This window comes from Oenanthe melanoleuca, chromosome 12 (assembly GCF_029582105.1).
Source record: "Oenanthe melanoleuca isolate GR-GAL-2019-014 chromosome 12, OMel1.0, whole genome shotgun sequence".
Taxonomy (NCBI): Eukaryota; Metazoa; Chordata; class Aves; order Passeriformes; family Muscicapidae; genus Oenanthe; species Oenanthe melanoleuca.
The window spans coordinates 8,286,477-8,307,163 of record NC_079346.1 but is presented as its reverse complement, the minus strand read 5'-3'; the positions used below and the strand labels follow the sequence as shown (position 1 = coordinate 8,307,163).

The 20,687-nt window shown below is 47.8% G+C and overlaps 1 protein-coding gene across 1 annotated transcript; it reads right to left on the bottom strand.

Annotated features, from left to right (window-relative positions):
- Window positions 1-1,440: 1,440 nt before the first annotated feature.
- FAM107A (family with sequence similarity 107 member A) lies at window positions 1,441-19,268 on the bottom strand. Its single transcript, XM_056501804.1, has 4 exons — window positions 17,239-19,268; window positions 8,786-8,960; window positions 5,814-5,970; window positions 1,441-4,698 (listed from the first exon to the last, which is right to left on the bottom strand). Exons 1-4 carry the CDS (start codon window positions 17,300-17,302, stop codon window positions 4,591-4,593), a joined length of 504 nt encoding a protein of 167 aa, XP_056357779.1. The 5' UTR covers window positions 17,303-19,268; the 3' UTR covers window positions 1,441-4,590.
- Window positions 19,269-20,687: the final 1,419 nt, after the last annotated feature.

Sequence of the window (20,687 nt, the reverse complement as noted above, 5' to 3'; positions counted from 1 at the left end):
CAAGATTTCATATAATGTGTTCATCAACACAAAACCATCCAGTCTGTGGCAGTTTTAGATCATTTTGGGAAATTATCTAAGTGTGGAGAAATACCTGGGATAGACAGTGGTGAATTCCTGGGAAGGGGTGGTCAGCCAGGGCCAGTCTGAGGGTACCACTGGCTTGAGGAAGAAAACCAGAACTTGCCATTTCTGAGGCAGCCATGAGGAGTAAATCAGGCAGTAAAATGTAAGTGTTCCTTGACAGGAAATGTCACTGCAGCAAATTATCTAGGAGCATGTCAGGAGTGAGTGCATAGGAGAAGAGATCTCAGCATGACCTGGATAAAGAGCAAAGCTGGCATTGAAAACTCTGGCAGTTAGAGAAATCCCAGGCAATGGAGCAGTTTGAGCATAGCTAAAAGGTTTTTATCTTTAAAGAGCAGAAGTGATTGGTTCTTACTCTCTTCCACAGAAGAGGAACTGTCATAATGAACAACTGCCATTGGCATCCATGCATGGAAGGAGGTTTGTGATCACTGTCAGGAGTTTTGGGGCACAGCCCATTGAAACCTCACTGCCTGAGGCTGGGAAAGGTTCATAAAGCATTTTACAAAGTCCTGTGTGAGTGCCCTGGTCTCCTATCTAACCAAAGACCCAGAGAAGATTTGTCCCTTTGAAAGGTTTTTGCCAGGAAATGAAGTACACAACCTGCCATGGTAGGGTAGCAAGGCAGCTGTTACTGTGAACATCAGAGAGGTGGGAAGATGTTTTGTAAGCCTGACCTGAAGAACAGGTTTAGAGATCTCATTCCCAGTGAAGAGCTGACTGGCCACACCAGTGCTTTAGGGTGTGGAGAGTCAGGAACACCTCCCAGTGTGGCAACCCCAGCAGATACCTGGTGTAGAGAAATGCATCCAAACACCACCTCTTCCTTGTTCTGAGTGGGATGTTGGTATCTGTGATGATAAGGTTGTTGCTAATGAGACAGAGAAGTCCTTTTCATTTGCTTTGCTGCATTCAGTTTTAGTCCTGGCTCTCAGGAACCGTGGTGTGTGTAACCTGCAGGTGGGAAGCATCATCTCTTTTTCTTATCTACTAAATCTGCGGTCTTTGGTTGCTGCTAAAACAACTTTAAAATTGTTTACAAATAATTAAATATGCTCTCTAGTGTGATGATTACTTATCAGCTCAAAAATGTGTTTTAAAATTAAATCTAAGGATGTGTTTCCTTGGCTTTGTGTGGATTTTACCCTGCCAGGCAGGTGGACATCCACAGTCAGTTAGAAATCAGATTGGAATTTCAGTGCACAAAGCCTGATTCACAATCTGTGTGCCCTTATACTTTCATCAAATTGAGATGATGTCTGGGGATAAGCACTGGATGCAGTGTTGGATGCAGATAATACAAAGAGCTCATTGGTGAGCGAGTTAACATTAACAAAGGAATTGGTGTCAGACTTCACTGTTTTTTATGTTCATTCATTTATTTGGCTGATGTCTGTTTGTATCCTTGGAGCTTTTTTAGTTCCTTGTGGAAAAGAGCAAAATATACAATCATCATTTAGTTTATTTCTTCAGAAGTGTCCACATTAAACAGTGAGTAAATTCAGAAGAGGTGCATGACATACAGTTTTATATAAATGTATAAGCACCAACACAGAATACAGACTATATACCACATAAACAACATACACAGTGCAAAAAATTCTCTTCCATCAATACTCTGATAATCTGTATCTTCTGGATACACCAGTTTTATTCAGGAATATGCTTTAGGAGCATGGGGAAAAATTAATGCAAAATAAATAGAGACACAAATATACCCCAAAATCTTCCTGATGATACCTACACTGTTTTTTTTAGGGTGCCACTTCCTCACTGCTGTTCCATGAAGCACAAGAGCATCGGTGGAAGTTGTATGGGCTCTGTGTCAGCTGGGGGTTATCAGTTTGGAGGGGTGAGAAGAGCTGTGCTGGGAAATGCTGTGACGTTTAATCCAGCACTTCAGCACTAAAAGGATTATTTTCTATGTGCCTTCTCTGAGGGCTGGAGCCTGGAGCTCTGTCTGCCCTGCTGTGTGTCCCAGGATGCTGCCTGTGCTGCTGCCCCTGCTGGAGGCTCCCGGCTCACAGCCTTGGTGGGCAGCTGGGTCGGGGCTTTCTGCTGTCACTCCACTGCTGGAGGGATTTCTTGTGACTCTCCTAGCCCAGCCTGAGTTAGGACAGTGTGAGCTGGCCCTCACCCTTTGGGACACATACTGGGAATGACCCAGACACCCCTTAGCCACAATGGACTGAGTTGTGTGCAGCCCCTCTCTGTGCTTGGTGGACACCACATCAAAGGGAGGCACCTTGATTTATTTTTCCCCTCCAGATAATAATTGAATACTTCAGAAAAGCAGCAAAACCCTTTCTGCATCTTCCCTGCTGACCTTACTAGATGGCTCCCACCCAAGGACTTGCATAAATGCCCCTGTCCCAGCCGGGGTGAGCTGGTAACATGGATTTCACTGGTGCATATGGAGTGACAGATTGCCTCTCCTGGAGTGCATTTCCATCTGTTGCAAAATTACAAATTAATTTGCTGAATTTTTTTGAGCTCTTTGATCAAGGTTACTTAATCTGTGCCATAACTCCTCACAAAACCTCAGCACAGTAATTCTGGCCTGTTACTTACACTGATGTTACCTGTGGAGTATCATGCAGCATTCTTTACAGCTACATACAAGCATCCTTAGCAACACTTCTTTATCCTTAGATAAATTCGGCTTCTTTCCCCCACGAAAAAATATTGGATGCTGCTTCTTCCTTATGGTTTTAATAATAACCTGTATAAAAAGCTTCACAGTTGGAAAGGCCATTAATAGATCTTTTTAAATCTCGTTTGACCCATAGTGACAATATGCACTGGATTTCTGAAATAAAATCATGTTTAGAAGAAGCAAGGGCCTTAAAAACTACAGCAGAGGCAGTGCCATGAGATGAGCTCAAGGGCTGAAGCTGAGTTAGTGGCTTTTAAAGTCCATTCTGTCACAGAAACTCCGTATCTGTATCACAGCTCTTGACACGTGATGTGGCTCATATGTTTCACCCAAGCTGCCAGGTCAAGCAACAGCCCTCTAAAGTGAAACATCCCACTGGACCAGGAGACTAGAGGATGGATTAGTAACTCTTTTATAAATATGCATAAATGCCCAGTTTCCCTTAAGTTACATATAGATCCACAGATAATAAGTGTGGATTAACCAGGTATTACCTGCCCAGCTTGTGAGGTCCACTGAGGCCGTTCTAGAGCCAGGCAGTTGGTGAGTTATGCTGTTCAGGCTTTGTATCAGGGTTGATGTGAGAAGCAAGAAGCTGAGATATTCCTGAAAACACACTTCCAGCTCTAGATGTGGATATCCCAGGGCACAGGTGCCCCATAAGTGTGACAGGCTCTATCCATACATGGTGCAAATGCACCATCCACCTCAGCTTGGCCATACCAGCAGCAAGAAGAGTTTTAGCTTTGTAAAGTGGCAACTGCAATGAGGCAGCTCTGACCTCAAAAAAGGGGATGAGAAGCACTGACAAGTAATTTTGCATCTGGACCTATATGCCCTGTATCCCCTGGTGCCCACAGGTACCAGCTGCATGTGGGGTGGTTAACAGGACAGCTGCCACTGGTGGGACATGACCACACCACCCCCTCTCCATTACAGGGTATTTCTTGTGGGTCCCTATGGCAGCACATGTCCACCTGCTGGGCAAGGGGATGGAGCTCAGTAGTGCAGGGGCAAGCAGCAGTTTGTCTGTCTGCTGCATCCACAATGATCTGCTGCCTGGTCACTGCACTCTTCATGGACACGTGTGCTGGGAACACCCAGCCTTTATTTTCTGCACACAGCATTTGCCTTCCACCTGGGGAACTGATGGAATAGCCTAATATATTTTCTGCCTGAGCATAGAATTGCCTAAAAAGCCACTTTCAAATGTCTAAAATGCTGTTTAAAGGTGCTTGTGAAGTACAGCTGCACCTGCCTGTGCTGCACTGGTAAGGGCACAAAGAGGTTGGTTTTTCTGGTAGTACAGGTGTGCTGATGAGACACACAGCCTCAGCCATGCTTGACCTTGGGAAAGCCAGTGACCTTGGGAAAGCCATTATGGTGACCTGGGCTGTTCTCAGTAATACACAGGTTGTCCCTTTTAGTTACCAGGTTTCTAGGAGCTGCAGCTGCCCTCTTGTCCCCTTGTGCATGGCAAACCTGCCTCCAGGAAGAAGCAGGACTCCCCCAAAGCTGTTCCTACAGACTTCCCTCTTTGAAATATTCACTGTGTCTCTAGAGTTAACCAAGAGTTAGCTGGTGATTAGTATGCACCCACAGTTTGGGGGGAAAATAACACCATTCTCTCTGCATCCACTTGTGTGAGTACTTTGGTGAATACTGCACTTTTTCCACAGTGATTCCCTCCTGGTCTGGGAAAACCTTTTCAGTGCCTTCTACTGGAACAAGTGTTAATAACTGCAAGTAGCCCCGATGGCGTGGCTGGGAATGTCCACCATGTACAGAGATTTCAGTGGGGGTGTTGGCCCTGGCCTTGGTCAGATCCCGCTGGGTTTTGGCAGAAGTTATGCTGCTTTCTCGTCCCCTGTCACCGTTGATGTTCTTCTCAGGTTTTCCTTGACTTTAATGAATTCTGGTGCATGGTCTTCCTGCTTCTCCTGCTCTTTCTCCAGCTGTAAGAAAGAATACATTGTGCACATGAAAGGACAAAAGGGCATCAGCTATGTTAAAACAGAAGGTTTCATTATTGCTGGGTCCAGTTATTATTTCCCCAAACTGAATGAGTGTGTAGTGCATGTGTCATGGCTCTATTTTACAAGCCGCCACACCAGACCTATGTTCACCCTTAGTCTCCTTCTGTCCTGCTGAAACATTAATTTTTCTTTCCTCCAGGGAGGAACATCTCCATCAGAAAAGCAGGGTATGGCTTCACTTCAGACCAGACATGGGAGAGGGAGGAAAAGGTTTGAATCCTTCCCAGCAGAGGAGGCCTGTGAGCTCTCAGCATTAGGTATTGTCTAAGGTGAGGTAAGTCATTGTACTGCCTTACTTTTATATGGATCTTCCCTGAACCATCTTGTATCATATTCCTTGTTCTCTGAGAGTGCCAGGCTTTGATTTTCAAGTGCTCTCAGCTTGATGGAAATTGTTGTTGTGTTGTTAATTAAACAAACTGGTTTTATCCATTTGCAGAGCAAATACTGGCAAATAGGAGAGGCAATGACTTTATTCTATGTGGCAATGAGTCTGCTCACTGCTTGCACTGCTTTGGGTAAGAGGGCAGGCTCAGAGCACCCAGGGCAGGGCTATGCTGCTGTAAAGTGCACAGTGAATATTGCTTTCCCCAGGCAGAGTTTGGGCCAGGGTACATGCCAGGAAATGTTTCCCAAAGCAGTTTAGGTAAGATTGCAGCAATGCTTCTTCCAGCATTTCTGCAGCCTCTCAGCCTGCACTGCAGGGACCTGAAGCCCTCCTGTGGTAGGTGCTGCAACAGCTCCCATGCAGTTTAGGATACTTTGAACTGGAAAAAAACCCAAGGACACTGTGTGGGACCCAGAGGAGACCCAGGATGAGTGCTGTGTAATGGGGGTCCTGAGTATAAATATGGTGGATCCCACTGTGAGGATGGGAGTGCTGCAGCTGTGAGGGGCAGCAGTGGAGGATGTACTCTGGCTCCTGTTTTATGGAGGGGTAGCAGTGCTATACCTTGGGTTGAGCCTCAGCCCACCCATCTCCCCTCTGCCATGTGGTTAGGATAACCCAAGGATGGCTGAAAGCTCAGTTCTACCTGATCCAGCCTCTGGTGCCTCTTTAATAACTCCTTTTCAAATGGAGACTGCAATTTCTTTGCCTCTTCCTCTTCCTTCTTCTGTTTGATGAGCAGGTCTCGCCGTCGGTGCTCGAGCACTCGCTGCAGCTCTGGCTTGCTCTCCACGCCCAAACCTCTGTGGATAAAAAGCAGAAAAATGAGGGCCAGGGCATCTATACCTGGGGTGTAACCACTGCCAGCCTGGCAACCCCAAAGCTTGGTTTGGTCCTAAATGGGAACACGGGAGACCTGTGTTCCATGGGATCCATGGGAGATGCACAAATCCATCCACAAGGTTTGAGTGTGTTTGATGGTGCCTTGGGCTGCCTGCTTGGGCTGGGCACGTTTCTGTTCCTGTATGGCACATTTGGTGCTTGAAGTTCTACTGATCCCATTGCACCTGGGTACCACAGCTTTCTGTGTCGGGTTTGGAAACGGGACCTTCCTCAGGCTCCTGCCGTTCCTCATTTTAACGGTGTCAGCTGTCAATTCAGCAGCGTTGAGAACGTGTGCAATAATGCCGATTTTTTTCCCACCAGCAGGGGTAGTCATTGGGCTGCAGGAATTGTCCTGGCAGCTCCTTCCCTCCCCTCGCATCCCATCTGAAGCTTTGAAGCTTTGCAGCTTTGCTTCATCTGAAGCTTTGCTGCGGAGCTGAGGGCGGCCATCCCGCTGCTGACAGGATAGTTTGGATCAAGAGGCCAAAAGGAGCTGTGCTTTTCTCCTTGCTGATGCTGATTCCCCTTTGGCCACCTGATGCATCTCAGGTGAAGCCTGTTCTGTGCAGGGATCACACAGCAGGGCCATGCAGGCAAGGCATAAGTAAAGTGTGGTAAAGAGATGGAAAGCGTTCCCTGAACAAATTCCAGAAACCTCACACTTTGGATATTGCCATACCTGAAGTAGGTCACATCACAAGAAGCTGAACTGGCAGGCAGGAGAGAGGAACCACCCTTTCCAGATCTCTCCAGATGCAGCAAACCTCTGCAGTGTCACAGCATGACTGAGGCCAGTGCTTGCATCCTTCCAGCACCACTTTTAATGATACTTCCTTTTGTAATTTCTTTTTTGCCTAACGACAGGACAAAGTTCACAGCAACATCAATGAAGGCAGCCATAGCCTTGGCCCCAGAGCTTTCATGATGGTTTTTGAATCAGGAACAATTTAGATGCTGCAAAATTGCTTTTCCCAAGGCTTGAGAGAAGGAAAACCTGCCTTGGCTTGCTGGAGACACAGCTTGCTATGTTACCTGTAGATTTGTTACTATTCTTTGATTTAATCAGCCTGTGTTAGTGCCCAGAGGTGTTGAGTAAGATAAGGATTTTGTTACACAAGCTGCTGATTTCAGTTGCTTCTCCTTGCTGCTTGAGGGGGAAAAACCAACCAAAGTAGAAACAGGAGCAAGTCATAATTCCTTCTCTCTCCCCTTCTCCTTTCTCTCCCTCTGTGGTAATATTTAGCAAGAAGCAAAACTGGTGGATTTGAGAGTGACAAGAAACCAGCAACAATGGATGACTTTCTGCAGTAGGGTTTGTTTCACGTATTTGCTGGAAAATACTTGGGAGGTCAGAGCCAAAACAGGTTGAAACTGATGCTTGAGAGGGGCCACATGAGCAGGCGGTGCAGAATGTCTGTGGTGGAGCTGCCTCCTGCCAGTACCTGGTGGCACATGTGGATGTGACACAGTGGCAGGCACAAAAGTGGAATACAAAGATGATGTACTTTGTTTCCCAGTGTGCAGTGCAGCTCTGGTGCTGCAGGGTGTGCACCTCTTTCACCTCCATTCCTCTCTGCTGCTTCCATTGCAGGGATTTCTTGTTCCTTTGTTCTGTCATGGTTAGACTGGAATAATGTTCTGTGAGATCAAAGACAGTGCTGGTGGGTGACCCTTTAAACTGAGCAGTATCACTAGGGAGGAGATGGTCACTCTCAAGCCACAGATTTTTAAAAATATCTGGCTGGTATAGTGACATGTGCCTTGATGCCAGAGAAAGGTCCCTGTAATTCTTCTGATTCTGGGAAAATCAAATCAAACCCAAGCCCAGCCAGTGCCAGTATTGATTAATGCACCCTGCTGGCAGGCTTGATTGTTCACTGAATTAATATATGTGTCTGGTTCTTGTGATGACTGCAGTCCTTTAGAACAGAGGCTGTGCTCCTTTTAATTAGGCAGCCAAAGAGCTATTGTGTCAGGGTATTTCAGGGTGTTCAGAAAATGTCAATATAAAGCCAGCAGGTTTTTTGCTGTGCTTAAAAGCCACTGAGCAGAATATGATTTTATTGCACTGATGTTCAGACGTTGCTGCAATGGAATGATGTAGTTGTAAGTTCTTGATCATTTATATGGTTTTCCTGATTTTGTATCTGTACCCCCAAAGACTTAAATTGGGGTGATGGGGTAGGAAGTCAGGACTGTGAATTCTAGCCTATCTTTACCCATTTGACATTTAGGGAGTTGATGAGTAGCCTTGTACAGATGATCTCACCCCACTGCTACCTCAGCTTTCAATGGCTGCATCCAGCCTGCACCTCTTCCTGCCTCTGGACTGACCTTCAAGTGCACAGGAATGCTGTACATTGCTGGGGAATTGGCAGATCAGTGATGGAGACAGAAAAAACAGAAAACCTCCAAGAAACACCAAAAAGGGGCTGTAGGGACGCCTTGCATTTCCAGTGCTTGTGACTCTAAAAAGTACCAGCCAGTGCTTCAGGATGGCAGAGCAGGGGATTTTTGTTCTGCTTTGTTTTTTTAAAATAAATGGTCACATCAGAGAAAAAAGGAAAGGATACAGCAAAAGAGGAGAGGATACTGTGCTTGTTTGCAAGTGAGGGGATTTATCCTGCCATTCCAGCTTGCAGTCTGTCACTGGCACCTGTGCCTCAGCTCCTGAGCTCTGACAGCTCAGCACCTCTTGGACTGCTCCAGTGGCAGGCTGTGACCTCCCCTTACCTTTTGTGGTTCATCAGCAGCTCCCTGTGCAGCTCTTGATGGCTCTTGGAGGCTTTTACAGGATTTAGGAGCTTTTTAGGTTTGATGAGGTCTGGGTTTCCATCTATGTAGTCTGGGTGAGTCAGGATATTTCCACCATCTGGCCGTTCCCGCTGTATTTCCGTGTACATTGATGCTGGAAGGAAAAAGGAGGTGTTTGCATGAGAATTCTCATCCTGCTTGGTGTGAGAACCCTGGGCAAGACAGAGGAGAGGAGCTGGTGCTTGTCCTGGCTGCTCAACACCCGTGTCAGTGTCAGACTGCACGTGCCTTCATGTGCTGGTGTGGGTTTTTCAGAGGTTTTAAAAAATACTCCCTTCACATTGTTGATGAGACACAGATTAATTAGATCACTTGAATTATTTGCCAGCCACTCGCCTGTTCAGTGGCTGCAGAATTTAGTGCCAAGGATTAATTAATGCAAGACAGGTCTAACTAAAACTGGAAGCAGCCATGGATGTAGACTGTACTGAGCTGCTGCTTTCAGCGTTCTGGATGAGGCTTTTGGTTCCATAGCACAAGGGGATGCTCTGGGATTTAAGGGGCTTCTGAAACACTGTCCTGAGGAAGTCCTGCTATATCTGAAACCTCTTGTCTAGGAAAGATTTTGCTGATATCCTGCTGAACTGTTCATCAGGATCAAGTCCAGTGCCAAGAAAAGCATCCCTCGCCCATGCAGTCAGTGATCATGCTGCAATAATTTGTATGTTCTGGATGTAGGAACAAGAGCCCACTGTTTTGGAAGGAATGGCAGCTTGGCTTTCAGGCAAACCACAGGGCATGCTCACTGTTGGTGTTTTCCAATTCCTTTATATTTTCTCTTAACAAAAAACTCCTATACAAAGTGAGTGCAAAGCACAAGTTACAAGACAAACTGCATGTGGTGGGCTGCGTCTTTAAATGAGGAGCACAGTAGGTCTGCCTCCAATTTTTCAGTCTATGGTCTAATCAGGGGCTGAGAAAGAGCAAATTATTCCTGACTATTCACTTGAACAATTTGGAAGTTTACCAGTAAGAACCATAAAAAGTCCCAGGAAAAGGGTGTAGGCAGCTTCATGTCTTTAGGTGCCTCATTATTACAGTATTTTTTTGAGGACTACTGTGCAGTTATATGGCTTGATGGAGCTGAAAGAAAAAAGTTGTTCAGTAATGTTGCCTCTTTCTCTTATTTCAATCTCATGTATAGAAGAAATAAAACCTTTTAAAAAGAGAAATCAATAAAAAAAGCCAAGAGAAAGCAGGCTAGGTCATTCTTTCACAGTTGGTAAGCACTTAAAAATGTGAAGTGGATTGCAATCAAACAGAATTGTGTAAGGAATAATACTGCTGAAGAAAAGATTCAATATCAAACAACTTCTCATTGAATGTTAATGTGGCCAGTGCCCTACTGCTTTGGGAACAAAGGAAAACAAATCAGAGCCCATTACAGGAGGGTAATTAGGGTGAATAGTTCGGTACATATTTAAAGGGTGCTTGGAAGCTGGAACCAGTGATTTTTTTATCACATTATTTTCCTCTAGAATCACTCATCACTGCTGACAGAAGGGAAGGTGGTGTGGTTTGATGTTTGGTGGCAAGTGCCAGGCTGACTCAAACCCTTGTGGGGCTGGACTCCCCACGCTGAAACTGGGAGCTCAGCCTTGCCTTCCAGGGAGATGCAGGGACTGAAGAGCAGCAAAGGGTTAAGGCAGTGCAATTTCATGGCTAATTTTTGTTAGATGAAAGCCAGCTTTTGAACAATGAGAAAACATATCAGATTTTCACTGGGATAAAATGGCTTCATTTTTTTCTTGAATTTTTTTTTTTTTTTTCTTTCTCCACAGAAGAGGCAGAGAAAAGACAAGGAAGGAAGGAAGGAAGGTACAAAAGCAAAGGTTTGTTTTGGCATGAATGAAATGGTTGAACTCCTATTTCAAATGATAAAGGTATGTCTTCATTTTTCAAACAAAAAGGTCTCTCCATGGAGTAACTTGAATAAAATGCCAGGTGTTTTTAATGAAAACACTGTTTTTGGAAGCTATTTTAATAGACTAGGCTCAATGTCACCTTGTATCCCACTGTTCCTGTTTAGTCCAGAGCTGCCTCCAGTGACACAGATGCCCACACTTGCTTGTGTGCTGGTCCCAAATCCTGATTCATGTCAGGAGAAGGGCTGGGACATGTCCATCTTGGATTTGTTATCTTACATCCACTTGATATGCTCTGCTCAGGATAATGCAGTGAGTAGCAAGCATGCAAAGATTATGCAGCCAACCAAGCCTGAAGGACCAACCTGGGTCTTTTTCTCTGGTATTTTTCTGGTATTTTTCTCTGGACCAATTAGCTCTTGTGTCCTATTTCTAAGCTGGGCAAGCTCTTGGGGCACTGGTGCAGCACTGTTGTTTATTAAATACTTTTTTCCTCTGCCTCCATGGTGTATGATTTTCCTTTTGCAGCTCAGGAGTGAGAGTCCCTTCTTCCCTACCCCAAGATCCAGATCCTGGGAAATTTGGTTGGGCAGGCTTTCCCCACATCCACGCAGGTCTGACACCCAGCAATGCACACCTATGGAATGGTGTTGTCCAGTCCTGCAGTCTGGGCAGGATGATCAGGGAAGGGCCCCCCTTCTGTCTTATGTGGCATTTTAAGGGAGCACCATGGTGAGCCTGGAGCTTTTGGATGGGCTAATGTGGTTATTTCCAGACTGCAGCAATCTAACATTGCATGGCTGAGGTTTGCAAAGAAACCTCAAAGCAACTTATCAATGTATTTACTGAAGGCAGATGGGGAACTTTCCCCTTAAACTAGTACAAATTAAGAAAAAAAACTGGGAAGGAAGGAGTGGGAGGAACTGAAACGGACTGGAAGCTTTTCTGGCTGGGTTCTGTTGAACCAGCATGTGAAAGTCATGAGGAGTGCAATTTGCCTCAACAAACTGCAGGGGCCAGGACACAGCAGGTACCTGTGCCTGGTTTTCATGGCACTAGATGTGCCTAGGAGTGTGCAGATATCCACCTTGAGGGTTTGGCTTCCTGTGGGTGTCTGTACTGCAGCTCTGGTGACAAAGTCAGAGCCCTGACTGGGACTGGAAGGAGCCTTGAATCTCTACAAGAAGAGCACTTTAAACCTTCAGATTCCCTCAACCTGGAACAATTCAAGGAATGTCTTCACTTGCACTGAACAGAAAAAGAAAAAAGAGGATATAACAATACTGGTGTGTCTGGAGCCCATATTGGAGTTATGCTGGGGGGAAGGATGGGGCATCCTTTCTCCTGCAGGCTGGCAAATAGGACCCAGTGCAAAATGTTTGTTGGGGAGTAGCTCTAGCATCTCTGAGATCTGAAGTAATGCATGTCCATGTAACAGAGACAGAGTGGTATCAGGCTGCTTTTTGTCATTATTTATGGGGCTGGAGGTGTAAATCAAGCCAGGTCTCTGCAGTGGATTTACAGCAGGATGTCTGGTTTTGCATGATTCAGCTGCAGATCAATGAACAAGGCTCTGCTCTGGCACCTCCCTGGCCACCACCACAAATCAGCAAAAGGTGTTGGACATTTTAATTTTGTTCTTTGCAAGATACAAACAAAAAAAATAAATGTGGATGTTAATACCCTCTGCTGTACCAAGGAAGACAGTGTGACCTTTTAAATAGGTCTGCTTTGGAATGTTGCTAATAAAAAGTAACTGTTTGCTTTAACACACTCAGGCTTTTGCTTGCTTTTAGGTATTTTCCCTTTCCTCTTTTCTAGAAGCTCGAGGCTTTCTAGGGAATATGTGTTTCCACCTACTTTTCTGTTAGTAAAAGCAAGACTGCCAGGATGAGGATGCCAGGGCCCCTGGCAGGTACTAGGACATAACACATGGAGTTATCTCCTCTCTCAACCATACTGTGAAATGAGCCTCCAGTCTCTGTTAGTTTTCTAGGAGATCACACAGGGAATTTTTAGCATCTTTGAGGTGGCCCAGAGACCAGACACCCTCTGCCCCAGCGACTGACTGGAGGAGAAAAGGGACATTTTAATATCTTGTTCTGTTCTGACCTAAAGCAAAGCCCAAACTCCTGCTCAGACCACCTGGAAATACTTATAAATCCCCCAGTTCCTGGGAGAGTTGCAATAAAATCATCACTCTGCAATCCTGGGACAAATTGCTTCCACTTCTGATTATGCTCAGCTGCAATCTTTTTGGGAAACAGGATATCAGGCAGCTTTGGTGCAGCACTAAATGCTTTTTAAAGCATGAATGCTGCAAATATATATTAAATATGCTCTACTAGGAGTGTAAAACAGGGTATGCTGCTTGGGGTGCTGAGTGGGTTTTGTGCAGCCCCCCAGAAAAAGGAGAAAGGTTTTAGCCTGCTCCTGAAGAGGAGGAGGAAGAGGAGAGGACTGGCTCATGCCCAAGGCCAGGCATTAGACATGGGGGTTTGGCCACGGCTGCAGCTGGGCTATGCTTCCTTTGGCTGCTGCTGCTTTTTGGTTTTCCCTCAGAAGGAGGAGATGCCCTTCACATAGCATTTATTTAGGATTAAGTAACTTGTCTGCTGGTGGTGGATTGCTGTGTGAGCCCCTCTGCGTCAGGACCGTGCAGTGCTGCTGGCAGCCTGTGCTGCCGTCCTGTCGGGATGGAAATAATCCCCAGGAATGTTAAAGGGATTAACAGTCCTGGAAAGGGCAGGTAACCTGAGGGATGCAGCTCTGCCTACATGGCTGCAGCTGTTCTTTACAAGGGAAAAACTAAACAGAGTGGAAATTGAGTTAATCCATAGCTGTTGGATTTAGAAAGCTGCAGAGCAGAGGTCTGGGGTCCTGCCCAGCACCTGCCAACCTGCACCTGTACAGCAGAATGGAGGGTGCAGCAGGACAGCCCCTCCCTGTTGCAGGTTTTTATGTGAAATGCCTGACTTGTGTTTTGCCAAGGTCTCCTTGACATCCTGCCCCCTGTGACATCTCGTTTTTCCCCTGCACATCCCTCAGCCCTTTCCCATGCCACCTGCACCCTTAACCTGCAAAGCTGTCAATGCTGCCTTATGCAGCACAGGTGCTCAACTTTAGCTGAAATCTGGAAAGCAAATTTTTGTAGTTTACACTGTTTTATTTCTGCTGTCTGTCATTTGAGAACTGAACTGGAGCATCTCAGAAGAGCTTTTTCAATAGGGCCAGATGATGACCAAACTGTTTTTGTTAAAAATAATGTATTGGCATCCATTTCTGGGCAGATAATAATAATGCAGAAGGCATTATTTTGGTAATGGGATCTGTGTTCAGAGGAGATTGCTGTCTGTAACCTTGTGAGACCCTGCTGCTTGGTAGACTGGATAAGACTGGGCAAAAACCTCAGGATGTCCAGGCTCAGAGCCCTGGATCTGGGTTTGTAAAACCACTGATCCAAGAGACCATTTCCTGAGCAGAAATGATGACTTAAAACGGTGGTTACAGGGAAGAACCTCTGGTTTTCTGCATTCCCGAGATTTATTCATGAATGTGTCCTTTTTAAAGAACCAAGAGATTAATGAAGGGCTGCTGACAGCAGCTGGTCATACACGTCCTGCAGGTCAGGCTGCAAAACCAACACATCAGTGTGGACCAGCAGAGCGAGTTTAAAGCTATTTACACAAGTAACCTGAGCCTGGGGTAATGCAGGCTTCTGACACTTTTAACTGCAATTATGGAGGGAAACCATCCCTTTTCTGGGCCCCAGACCCCAACAACATCCAGTCCCTGGGGAGCTCTCCTTCCCTCAGGGTGAAAGTAGGAGTCCCTCACCCCTCTAGGGAAGGTTGAGAGGAGCAGGGCCTCTCCTCAGTCACCACAAGCATTTGCATGTGCAGGTGGAGTTTTTTTGGGATCTTTAAACTGGCTTCTGTTACTTTTAAGCACTTGCATGCTTCTCTCTGTTAACCAGAATGTTTTTTTTTCATTTTAGAGTATGAACTTTCTGTCAATGCATTTCCAGTGTCTGCAGTGCAGCTGGAGTTTGGCTCTACAGCTTTTCTTGTGAGAGAATAATAGCAGAAAAGGTCATGTATGTTAAGTCCTACAAAGAATGAAGGCAAAAGTTTGTCATTGGTTTTGTATTCTTCAATTGATGGCACTTGTTAATTTGCATTATTTTTCTAGTGCTAATTAACTGTATTTTAGAAATATAGAAAAGCTGATGTTGGCAAAATGAGAAAGAATTCCATGTCAGTCTCTGAAAGTTCCAAAGCTTTGTCTGAATAACAGCAGCTTTCAGGTGTGCACTGCATTGCAGAGGATCTTTTGCCAGGAGGACAGGAGGTGTGACCTCAAAGTCAGGCTTTAGGAAGCCCCTTTCTGTACGGTTCAGGGCAGAGGGAGGCATCCAGATGTGGGTGCTGCTTGATGGGGAGGCTCACAGTGCCTGGGTGCCCTTTGGTGGGTGAGTCCCCACAACTGAGCCCACAAAATGTGCCTTATCACCCCAGTAATCCGTGTGCTGCTGTTACAACAGCCTGGAACAAAATACCTATAATTCACATTAGCCTAATGACTGCTGTGGCTTACTGCCCCGGTGATGGATGATGATGACAGTAATAATGACAATAATAATAATAATAGTAATAATGTGAGCTCAAAGACTGGCAGATGCTAAACATTACCCTCCATGGGTGAGATGGCACCAGCTCCCATCCTCACTGTGATTTTCCTCTCCCCTGGCTCCAGCTGTGCCAGCAGCTCGGGAGCAGCTCATACCGATGGAGCTGGCACGCTCCCCTGTGCTTGTCACCAGGTGACCGTACCTCTGATAAATGATATGTGTGCCCTGGGAAGGAGTCAAAGAGCCTTTGTCTGCTTTTAATCTATAGTTTTAAATAATTAAGCAAGGCTAATTCTGGTATTTATAATGCAATAGGGTGAGTGTAACTCGATGTGGCTGCTGTGGGAAGCAGTTCCCAGCTATCAAGTGGCTGCCTCAGGGCAGCAGGCGCTCACACCCAGGTCCCCTTGCCTCCACTCAGCCCTGACGGTCAGAAATAAACCCCACGGGGTCACAAGGTCAGAAAGGCAGAGAAAACCCTCATGAAAATGTAAATCAGGGCTGGGGGACACATCTCTGCAGCTCCCAGCACAGCTGCCATGTGTCACCACTGTTCCTAGCTCTCTGCTCACCTGTACAGCCAATGCTCCCCTCCATACAGCCAGTGTTCTCTCACTGCATAGCCAGTGTCCCCAGTTTGTCCCCAGCCCTGTTCTCCCTGGCTGAGCCCCGTGTCAGCACCGTAGCCCCAGGCAGGGTCCCCCAGCCCAGCACCCCCTAAAGGAGGACAGAGCAGGTGCTGGGCTCAGCCTGGGCTGCTCACACATCCCCACCTGCCATCACCCCAAAGGTAAAGGATTCTGGATGTCACCACGATCACCTCCTGAACTTTGTTTTCATGCACATGGATTTAGAAGAGAGGAATCCCACCAGGTTTGGGGCTTGCTGAGCTGTCTGGGGTGTAGAAGTTACAGCTGGAAATGCCTGTAATGTCAGGCAGCAGTAAGTGCCTCTGCTGGCAGACAGGACTGGGTGTGCTGGTTAATAATTTCATTTAATTACCTTGGACTGTGATAAGCAAAGATAGCAAAGCTGGAATTTTAGTCTGTTAGCAATCACCAAAACATCCCATGCCTTTTACAAGCAGCACTGGTTTAGTTTTGTTAGACAGTGGCAGATGCTTAGCAGTCCTTCTTGACAATCATAAACTTAGTTCTAATACCTTATCAAATATTTGCTCTCTGCATTTGCAAGCCAATGACAGAAATGCACCAATCAGTAATGAATGCTTAAAGTTAGTTCAAAGGTATTTTGTTAAATACAGAAAATATCCTCCCATGTCGATTTGTAGGGATTGCTTTAGCCCCCTATCCAGCCCAATGCCTCTTCAAGAAGGTTTGAATTGCAGGATGGGTATTTTAAGGGAATTTCTTGTGGGATATGGAAAGACAGAAGAAGAAGAGCAGCTTCTCAAACAGCTACTGAAGTATTAAAGCAACACCATATTTCAAATAAAATAAAACCGGGTCCCAAGTCACCTGTCTATGCAGTGCCGAGCAACCCCAGGGGATGAAGCAGCCGGTCCCCGCAGCAGGAGCCCCAGAGGAGCGGGGGGGACGCCGGGCAGTGTGGGGATCCTGGGCACTGTGGGGATCCCCTGGGCAGTGTGGGGATCCTGGGCACTGTGGGGATCCCCTGGGCAGTGTGGGGATCCCCTGGGCAGTGTGGGGATCCTGGGCACTGTGGGGACCCTGGGCAGTGTGGGGATCCTGGGCAGTGTGGGGATCCCCTGGGCAGTGTGGGATCCCCCAGGCAGTGTGGGGACCCTGGGCAGTGTGGGGACCCTGGGCAGTGTGGGGACCCTGGGCAGTGTGGGGACCCTGGGTCCTCTGGGGATCCCCTGGGCAGTGTGGGATCCCCTGGGCCCCCCGGCTTACCTGATTTCCGCAGCGCGGCCCTGGGGAGCGCGGGGGGCAGGTGCTGCCCTGTGCCCCACGACATGGGGCTGTGCTGGGGCTGCCGCCCGCCCGCACTCTGCCCGGGTGACTTTTGGCCGGTCCCAGGAGGCTGCCAGGCTCCTGCCAGGTCCCTGCGGTGGCACAGGGACGAGGATCACGTGGAGGTGGCTCTGCTCCGGTGCTCCCTCCCTGCGGCTCCTGCCACCCGCACGGACCCGGCCGAGCGCTGCGGCTCTTCAGTGCCCGTCCCTCTGCCGCCCTGAAAACTTCTTCCCTTCGCTCTTTGTTGCCTGATGATGTTTTCCCAGGCTGGATGAACAAGCTAATCGCTTTTTCTCCCCAGAGCAAGCAGCCCTGTGCGTGCCCAGGCTCGGCACAGCCCCTGCCGCTGGTGGCGGGGTCGCGTCCCTGCCCCACGGAGGACGAGTGCTCCTCAACGTGCCTGAACCACGCTCCTGGAGAAATCAGATCGCCCCAGAGGAAGCCGCACGCCCACTCTCTTTAGCAACCACTGCAACAGCCAAGCCGGCACCAGGGCAACCGCTCCAGCTATCGTGATTATTCCCTGGCATGTTGCAACACCCTGTCATCCTCCGACTGCTGCACCCCAGGGGTAAGGGCTGCCACAGGGAGAAGCTGCCCCTACACAGGGCCACGGGTGTCCTGGTGGCATCAGAGCTTGTGTGATGCCACAGCATCTCTGGATGCAGCCCCTGCCTGAACCGGGCTTCTTGTCCCCATCATCGCCGTGGCTGTGCCATGTTGGTTGTCCCTGAACTGCCACAGCCTGGGAAACCAAAGGCTGCAAAGGTGGGGGAGAAGAAAGGGTTAAACCACTCCAGCAACCCCTTTTGGCTCTTCAGTGGGTTGTGTGGTCCAGTTCTGCCCAGGTTGCCCAGTGCCAGCCTGCAGTGTCCCAGTCCCAGGAGGGTCAGGGATGAAGCAAACCCATTTCCATAGGAAAGAATGGAATAGGGAAAGCTGCGGGGGCACCACTGGGGTGGTCACACTCTGCAGCACCCAAGGGTGCATGGTCCAGGCCATGTCCTGGCCTGACACTCCTGTGAAGGACTGGAGAAAGAAGCCAGGTTCTCACAGACACAGGGGTGCTCTTTCACTTGCTTTCACCTTTCCACATCCCAGCATTTTCCCTCATCACAGCCATGTTTCCCAGCCAAGGGCTCAGCAGTACCAAGTGTGAGCAGAAGCCCCAGTCCCTCCTAGTTTGCCTCCAAAGTTCTTTGAGAGGCAGCATGGGCTGCTGGCACTCACCTGAACTGCCACTCCCTGGCTTCTTGTTTCCACTCGGACCCTTGGACTGAAGGGAATATTCTTTCTAGAAGAAAAGACAAGAGAAATGAGAAAAGACTGTACAGGTATTGCTCTATCACAGGAAATGAAACATGGGAGAAGTTGCTGGTCCTTTGCTACCAGAGACTGAAAAACAATATTACTATTTTTAACCTCCTGAGCAGGATCTGTTCAGTTTAATTGACACGGGGCCTCAGTTGCAGGCAGATCCTCATTCCAGTGTGTGTGGTGTGTGTCCGTGTGCCTGTGTGTGCAGTCAGCCTGACCTGTCCTGCTGTGGAGTACTCACAGGCAGAGTTTGGAAGATCCCACACAACTTTTGCACCTAAACCAAGGCTGTGGCAAAGAAGTCTTTAACTGAGGAGGCTGTGCAGTATTTGAAGCTGTGACCTCACAGCCCAAGATTTTCATGGCCCAGCAGACTCCCCTCACATCACGCGTTGTCCCATGGCCTGGCTGCTCACTGCACACTCCAAAAATACAATTTGGCTCAATTTGAATGGAAAAGGAAATGGATGCACATCTGTGCTATTCCCCTTGGGTCACCTTTGAACAAGTTTCAGGTCTGTGAGTTCACTGGAGATGTGTCAAAGAGGGAAAAGAGCATCAATCTAAACCTGTTTTGAGTTCCCAAGGAAGCGTGGTTATGGCTGGTGGATGTGGAAATGGAAAAGGGCTATGATCCATCAACACTTGCTTTTGACTGAATAAAATCAGAAAAAGGCCAGTTAAATTTTCTGAATGTATTTCTGATGCACCCTGGTGCCTGACCAGCTGCACATCTGGGCTCCTCTCCTGCAGAGAGGAGGAGGAATTGGGTTTGTGGGATGCTGTCTTGAACCAAGGGACTTTTCATGGCCAAGCTCTTTTCCTGGGAGCTCCTTGCAGAACAGTTCTCTTTGCTATCTAAATTAGTTAGCAACCTCCCCCTGTGTTCCTGTGTCTTTGAGATTAACAAAAAGCCTTTGTGCTGCCCCTGTAGCTCCCTGAAGGTTACTTTGTGAGAGTGGTTGATTGCTGGGTGAGATTTATCCTGCAGACAAGGAGTTGCATCATTCACCAGCTGCCCTGTGTGTCTCAGGAAGTGGCTTCATATCCTAGGGGAAGGTGACATGGGGAGCTCATTCCAGCATCACCCATTGCATTCCTGCACATGGTATGGCCCCATGCTGCTGGGAATGCTGCAGGGGCTTGCAGGGGGGTCTTCTTTGGAGGTACCACCCCAGAGGAGAGAGCCCAGGGTGTCCCTGAGTCAGCAGCTGGCAGAAGACCCAGGCAGTTCTGGCATGGCTCTGGGGAGCTCTGGAGCAGCTCTGGTGCAGCTCTCTGACATGTGTGGCACAGAGGACTCGTCCCTTGGGACTTGGGCTCTGCTGTGAGGGGCAATGACATGGTTTCCTCATTCAATGTGCACATAAAGAGAAAATATTGCTGTACTGAATGTGCACCTGGAGTGTCACTGGTGGGTGGCTGTATGGTTATTAATGAGTACTAGGAACAGGAAAATGGTTCTGGAGGAGCCCACAGCCGGGTTCTTGTTACCAGGGCTGTTCATTAGATCAGCTAAATCAGACTTTTAGCTGCTGAGTTGCTGTGTTAGTGATGTGGGCTGCTGGCTGTCATCTCTTAAGCCAACTGCTGTGGCACCAGGAGCTTTCTTGTGTGGACATGTCTCCTATGTATAAAAAATCCCCCAGATGTGCCAAGCACCAACACTGGCCCTCCCTGGGTGTGCAATGCTGATGGAGTGCAGTGACAGTGAGATAACACTGTGTGCCCACTGAGGAGCCTGGGTGAGTGACAGAGCAGACAGCTCTGCCTGAATCTTTATTAAATCTCCACTCTCAGCCCAGGGTTGGGACAGCAGCATCACTGCAGTCATGTCAGGCTCCCAATCTGTGGCAAAACTTTACTCTGCTGAAGGCACTGGGGCTGGACTTGAAGGCGTTTCACCTCCTGCTGCAGGGAGGCCCTGGAGGCTGGTTAAACATTTGCTCTGCTGGGTTAATTCTTGATGTGGGCTGAGGTGCTGCTTGTGGTGGCAGACACTGGCTGTGCAGCCCAGCCTTCCCTCCCACCCTGTGGCACCAGCTGCCAGCACAAACTCTGTGCAATCC